Below are 7,332 nucleotides of genomic sequence, written 5' to 3'. Positions count from 1 at the left end.
TGCAGAAAAGCTTCTGGCTAGTCTTTTGTACTTCTCGTTTTCAAGCCAGACAATGCCTTGAACTGTTAAAGCAAGAACGTTCAGGACAATCGAAATTGCATCAATCAATCACACCGTGTTTGGCCTCATCATTTTCATAGCCATTCTAGTAATTTTGGGCAAATTTTACTTCTTGACAGAGAGAGAGAGAATTGCTTCCCACCCCCCACAAGCAAAAAGTGGAGGGAAAAAAAGTTCTTTTTGTACGCACCGCGATGATGGTGATGATGATGCCTGCAATCTCCAACAGCAAAAGAACACCAAAATTCCTCTCTTTCTCTCTCATGCTCATATTCCTCTGCCTCTCCTCTGTTTCTCACACCTCATAAGTATGTTGAATCCCCTTTTGTCCTCGCTCCCCCCCCCTCTCTCTCTCTCTGTGTCCCCCCTTTTCTCTGCCTTCTCTCTCATCTCATGAACTCGATATAGCTTACACCATCCCATGAAAGTGAAAAGGGAAGAGGGGTAGTAGTGAAGAAGAAGAAGAGATGGAGAAGAGCAGGTGTGGCTGCTGGGCTGTTCTGAGACGCACCTCGTCCGCTTCAAGAGACTCTGCTAACGCTATTCCTCGTACCAGCACAGTTTACGATGCAGGTGGCAGCACTAACATGATCGTTACCTCGTGTTTCTGCAGAAGTTCAATCTTTATTTCGTGCAGCAACAAAATGGGTCACTTTCTTTTCCTCGCAGAATATCTCTCACTTTCTTTTCTTTTTCTCTCTGTTTTCACTTGAATGTATTCCTTGTGGGTGTGATTAATTGCTAGTTAGATGGAAGCAGTTTTGAGCTACAAGCTCTGGACTTGGTTCATGAACACAGCATCATGTTTTCATTGGGATTGGAGTCTGGGAGGAGTGTATTGTGTGCTGATTTTGGGATGTAATAATCCCTAACAGAGACCAATTCGACGAATCTAAATGGAATCCGAGCCATCCTGTATGGTATTGACTAAAGCCGATTTTGTCACCAGGAAAAGGCTTCTCTCTTTTGTGTTCTTAGCTGAGTTTTTGCTTAAATTATTGTCTTTTCTGGCTGCTGGTTTCTTTTGTTTTCATCTGGTAGACCGTCTGTGGTTATTTGCATAATCAGGTTTTGCATCGGGAAAGTAGTCATCCAGGGTTCAAGTCCAACTTGGAAAATAGGAACATTCAATGCCCTAAAGCCTAATTTTTTTTGGCTTGGCATTTGAAATCTGACTTTCATTGCATTTAACTGAACTTAGAGTAGCAATTGTAATGAGCATCTAACCGAGGGCTAATCCTAGTCAAATTCAAGTTCCAAATTCAGCTGATATCCCTGCCGATCTTGTACGAATTTCAGCTTTCATGTTTTGGGAAAAACCAACATTGCAAATTGACGGGAGGCAATTTCTTAATGTCGATGCAGCAGCCGAGACGCGATACCTCAATGCGAGCAACCGCGAGATGTATCCTCCTAACGAAGCTCGCTTATCCTCGGATATGCCCGAGCCACCATTGGGGGAAAATAAACCCAAGTGCCAGCTTCTCCAGTTCTCTTTTCAGGAGCTAAAATCCGCGACCGGGAACTTCAGGCCGGATAGTATACTTGGGGAGGGAGGATTTGGTTATGTCTTCAAAGGGTGGATTGAGGAGAACGGTACGGCCCCCGCGAAACCTGGTTCGGGAATTACAGTTGCTGTGAAAAGCTTGAAGCCAGATGGTCTCCAGGGGCACAGAGAATGGATGGTGAGCACCTTCTAGAACTCTGGCTAGCAAAATTGATGTCTCAAGTGTGTTTCTCGCCAAAATGCTGAGAATAGAGTCATAATCGGCAGATGTGTCAATGTAGGCCGAAGTCGAATTTTTGGGACAGCTTCACCATCCCAATCTTGTTAAGCTCGTTGGTTGCTGCATTGAAGATGATCAGAGGTTGCTTGTCTATGAGTTTATGACCAGGGGAAGCCTTGAAAATCATCTTTTCAGGAGTAAGTTGATTTTTGCCTTTTTCAGTTCAATGTAGTGGCTCCACCAGAATGAGCAATCAAGCTGCAATCTTTAATCAGAATGCTTCCGACGGATGAGAAGTTTGCCTGCTCGTTGGAAACCCAACATTAATTTGACGCATTGGGTTTTCTTATGTACCTAGTTAGGTAGCATGCCTAGTGTCTGCAAGATTTTCCTGCTCAACATAGTGTTTCTGATGAGCTCGCTATCTCATTTACATGGCTATGGCATCATATACAAAGTACTAGTATGTTCTGACCAGTTGCAATGCTAGGTTATGCATCATATGCCAAAATGGTCTAAAGCACTGTTGTGAGCCAAGTTGCAGTTCTTCCAATTGATTCCGAGATTGTTTGCTTTTCTGTCGTAGTGGCTCCATGTCTGTCACTGTCACTAAAATATACTAATTATGTCGTAATTCTTGAAGGAGCCGTGCCTCTTCCATGGTCCAACAGGATAAAGATCGCCCTCGGTGCGGCAAAAGGATTGGCCTTCCTGCACGGGAACCGGAAACCGGTCATTTACAGAGATTTTAAGACTTCAAATATTTTGCTTGATTCGGTACACATACTTCAGCACTATACTGGGCTGCCAATACCAGTTCATTCTAATAAATATAGCAACCTTTGCTCTGCAGGAGTACAATGCAAAGCTTTCGGATTTCGGTTTGGCGAAAGCCGGGCCACAGGGAGACAAAACTCATGTTTCTACTAGAGTTGTGGGGACATATGGCTATGCTGCTCCCGAATATGTAATGACAGGTACTCCTGTGATATCTGGTTTGTTAAATTGGTTCTAAAAGCGTCATGTATGCTCAATTTCAAGAAATATACAACTCTTTTAGTGCCTTGACCAAAATTGTCTTTACTGTCATTGCTTGTAGCTCAACAAACCTTGACCAAAATTGTCTTTAACTGTCATTGCTTGTAGCTCAAAAAAGGAAAATAACTGTCATTTCTTGTGTCAGATAGCATTGTAATTCACCCGAAAAAGAGAGTTTCATTCTAGACATCAGTCTATTCAGCGGTCGAACTACCGAGTTTTAGTCATGAGCCGATTCACCAAAGTTGCATAAGGGAAATTATCTTTTTTCTGAACTAAGTTCTCACACTGATTTTGTAATGATACAAACATCAGCGGCAATGAGGAGATGTGGATTTTTTCTGCAATGCCAAAGTCCTATGCAGCTATGCTGATGCTTGTCCTGTTCTTATTTCTCACAGGTCATTTGACATCGAAAAGTGACGTCTATAGCTTCGGCGTTGTGCTTCTCGAGATCCTAACGGGTAGAAGATCAATGGACAAGAAACGTCCCAGTGCAGAACAAAACCTCGTAACGTGGGCCCGACCCCATTTGCTGGACAAGAGGAAGCTTTACCAGCTGGTTGATCCACGCCTCGAACTGAACTACTCGATCAAAGGAGTCCAGAAGGTGTCTCAATTAGCCTACAATTGCCTCAGCAGGGATGCCAAGTGCCGCCCCATGATGGACGAAGTCGTCAAGGTGCTCACTCCATTACAAGACCTCAACGACCTCGCAATCTTGTCTTGCCACTCACGGTTGTATCAACAAGGAAGGCGCAAAAAAAAGCCTGACCCAGCTCAGCAGCGGAGTTATGCCCAGACCAAAAGCATTAGAGATTCTCCCCTGAACACTGGCAAGCAGAACTCGAAGTGACGGGTCAGTTGTTCCCTCTCTTCTGATCGATTCAAGTACTATTGTAAGTTTGGTTCTTGTACTAGAATGTTTGGTTCTGATTAGTGCCAGATTGAGAAAGAAAAAGGAAGACGGGAAAGTGCTTTCTGAGTCTTCATCCATGATCTCTCATGCTTAGAGAAACTAACCTTCGGATTTCCCCACGAGTTGGCTGTATTGTAGTTGAGTTTTACATCTATAATTAGATGAACGATCCTCTGTTGTTCTCCACGGTTGTTTATGTGCATCTAGCAACGTGATGTCGATGTCCTTCGGCCCGGAAAGCGCAAAAAGAAAACATTGACGTCAGTTTGCTTAGAGTTTCTTCCACACGGCGTGTTTTCTTCAATGTGGGGAGACAATCCTGCGTCTTTGCTTCATGTTTAAGCTGTCGATCTTCTTGAGAAGCTGAACTTCAGTGAGAATCTCAACGAAGTGTAGTTGCTCTCGGTGAAGGTGGACTATAAACTAAAGCAGCTAATCATAATGCTGACTCAAGAAGAACTAAAGATCAAATTTTTACGTAGGGAGAAGAGATTTAACGTTCATTCCCATATGTTTCACATTTTCATATGCCAACTACCACAGGTTTTTGGTGGCATTGTATGTATGTATTTGAAGTCATACTTAAACGACGTAACCCACCATCACATCCACAAAGTCTCGGTTATTTACTGAATAAAATAGTTATACTAATATGATGTATTAGAGATGTTCATGCAATAATAAGGTTCCGGTTTGTTTCTTTTTTCCAATTGATTAAATACTGAGTAAAATACTAATATTAACTCTAAAAGAATGAAGTCCTTATAGATTGGGCATGGCACGGATCTCATTCTAGTTCAATTGTTAGTGGACCAGCCGAGCAGTTTCAACATTTTCATCGGGTAAAAAGAAAGGGTTAATTTTACTGTCAAATTGTTGAGTTAGATAATATATGGAAGTTGACGAGTATACCGGTTTGGGATTTTTACCCTCCGTTGGTCAACGGTGTACCAATTTGGGGTTTTTCATGGTATTAACCCAATTTATCGAAACTCATGGAGAGTAAATTTGTCACGGATGTACATATTTGAGGTTTTTAGTGGTAAAAATTTATTTTAGAGTAAATTTGTTATAAGTGTATTAGTTTAGAGTTTTTCGTGATATTAAAAAAAAAACAAAAAAGCACAAAAAGATAAAACAAAAAGTGGCGACAAGTTAGCCCAAAGTAATCACAAAGTACCATGCCTTTTTTAGGGACGCTCTCCGTTGATATCCTCTCAATTGCTTAACTTGAACAATTATCCAATCAGTAATATAAATTTATTGCACGGATGTCAATTTAGTTATAAGCTCTTTAATTTTGTTAATTTAGTCCTAAACTTTTGTACGGAATGCTCATTCTAGTCAATGTTCGTCAGAAATCACCGACATTGAGGTCCAGTCATCACCGACCATCCTATGTGGCACACCGCAATATCAATAAGCCGAAAGGATTACATTGAAATTTCACGTAAAGATAAAGGAATTGACAAAATTGAAAAGTTGAAGACCGAATTGAGATTCGTACAATAAGTTTAAGATTGTTAAATTTTTCCATTAAATGAGATTTGCAAATTGGCCAGGTTTTGCGGTGAATATACTTTCTTGACCTAAATATTTCACTTATAAAGAGGGGAATTAGTATACGTTGACGCCTAAATTTTGATTAATCTATTTTTTGCATAAAAATTATAAAAAATCATCTCACATATTTATTTTTAGCGTACATTGCATTGGCATATAATCGGGCAAGCAGAACACTTAATTTAGCATGCGTCTAGACTAGGCACGGGATGGAAAAATACACCGAGAAGATTTGAAACTTCAAGGACTGTATTGCAAATACTTAAAATTTCGGGGGACTGTATTGCAAATACTTGGAACTTCGGGGACCGTATTGCAAATACCAAAAGAAGATGAAGAAGGGAAGATGATGAAGGGAAGATAATGAAAAGAAGATGAAGAAGGGAAGATGATGAAGGGAAGATAATGAAGGGAAGATGAAAATGGAAGGTGAAGAAATGAAGATGAAGAAGGGAAGATGAAAATGGAAGGTGAAGAAATGAAGATGAAGAAGAGAAGATGAAGATGGAAGGTGAAGAAATGAAGGTGAAGAATGAAGGATGAAGAACTTTGCCTATAAAAGAGAGAGCTCTTGAGAAGAGTTTTAGAAGGGGGAAGTGGAAGAGAATTGAGAGAGAGAGTAGAAAAGAATTGAGAGAGTTTTTTAGGAAGAGTGGAAGAGAATTGAGAGAGTTTTGAGAGAGTTTTTGAGAGGAATTTTTAGAGAGGAAAAAGAGAGTTCTTGAGAAAAATCAGAAGAGAAAATTCGAGAGTGAAGAAAAGTGTTTTAGTCGAGCATCATCTTCGACGAGTCCCGACACATATTTCGCCCCTCGCAACCCAACAACGCCATTGCTTGCCATTTTCGACGACAGCCGCGTTCTTCCAACTCCGAGATCTTGAAGGGAACTATAACGTGTATGTGAGTAAGATTTTGTGTAATAGAAGGTAATCCTTTCCATCTCGATCTACAAAAATGTAATCGTTTGGTGTGAACATTCGTTTGTTTATTTTAGACATGCCACGTGTTCCAAATTTTAGCATTATTACATGTTAATTTATTTCTGTAAATACTCGTGATTGGCTGCGTTTTCTTTCTTTCTAAATCACCCATGGTGTATATCGTACAAAGTTCAATGTTTTACATCCCCATAAAAAAGAAGAAAAAACCAAAAAAATTGCATCTTTGAATTTCAAGTAAAATCCATCAAAATTGCCAAATCAAATATTTTTCATGAAAATGGTACCGAAAGGGCGTTAGAGAAATCTGACGTAACCAAATCCCCGAATTCAAAATCTTTGGTTCGCGGAAATAAGATAGTTTTCTCCTGCTATTTTATTTAGGTTTCTAATCAACCTACCGAGAATGATTAGTGGCGACTCCAAATTGAAATCACATTGCATGTTAATTATTTGAACCTTAAGTTGCGATTTGGTATGGACTTGGGAGAGTCCGAGTTAGGTTAGTTAAATAATTAACCTGATAATCCATTAGCCCGAAAATTAACTTGTTTATTTTAAAGGTCGCGACAGCTTGGCGACTCATTTGGGGATTCAAAGAGGACTTAGGCCGGATAATTTCATGAAAAAGAAATCACTTGATTTGGTAAACTTTGGTTGAATCCTCATTCTTAGGTGTTAAATATTTTTGCAGATTGGGAGTTATAAGGGGAGGAGTGATCGGCTAACCCTTTGTTTTGTAGGCTTGGTGAATTGGAATTGTGATTTAACTTTTGAATCATTGAAGCGGTGTTTGCCTTTAATTGTTGTGCATGATTTATCGTCTTTGCACTACACTGCACACAACCCGTGACCGAACCCGGGTCACACTAATAGTTTTAAGATGGTATTTAGATGGTCCTTTAACCTTGGCGGTAAGGCTTCGCTAAAGGTTATCCCATCTGGATCCCGAAAATTTTTTCAAAAAAATGGCTCAAGGGTCGTACTTATGCACGTGAGGCTACGATGCATGAGAATTGGCCTTGTCGACCGAACCAAGCCGAAGTGATTGAACCCGACTAGTCATGACTATTGTACGCGAGGCTG

General features: G+C 40.4%; 1 protein-coding gene across 4 annotated transcripts; it reads left to right on the top strand.

The window, feature by feature from the left end:
- The first annotated feature begins 297 nt into the window (after nucleotides 1-297).
- On the top strand, nucleotides 298-4,008 carry LOC115726175 (serine/threonine-protein kinase PBL35-like). 4 transcript variants are annotated; one of them, XM_030655939.2, is made up of 6 exons: nucleotides 298-708; nucleotides 1,429-1,745; nucleotides 1,849-1,984; nucleotides 2,431-2,564; nucleotides 2,641-2,764; nucleotides 3,227-4,008. In XM_030655939.2, the coding sequence occupies exons 1-6, from the start codon at nucleotides 528-530 to the stop codon at nucleotides 3,679-3,681; spliced, it is 1,347 nt and encodes a 448-aa protein (XP_030511799.1). In that variant the 5' UTR covers nucleotides 298-527; the 3' UTR covers nucleotides 3,682-4,008. The 4 variants fall into 4 exon arrangements, with proteins under 4 accessions (XP_030511799.1, XP_030511798.1, XP_030511801.1 ...); XM_030655938.2 differs by having other exon boundaries at nucleotides 299-708; nucleotides 1,426-1,745; XM_030655941.2 differs by having other exon boundaries at nucleotides 300-633.
- Nucleotides 4,009-7,332: the final 3,324 nt, after the last annotated feature.

Source organism: Rhodamnia argentea, chromosome 4, assembly GCF_020921035.1.
Source record: "Rhodamnia argentea isolate NSW1041297 chromosome 4, ASM2092103v1, whole genome shotgun sequence".
Lineage (NCBI taxonomy): Eukaryota > Viridiplantae > Streptophyta > Magnoliopsida > Myrtales > Myrtaceae > Rhodamnia > Rhodamnia argentea.
Note: the sequence above shows the minus strand (reverse complement) of the source record. Positions and strands in the feature narration are given on the sequence as shown.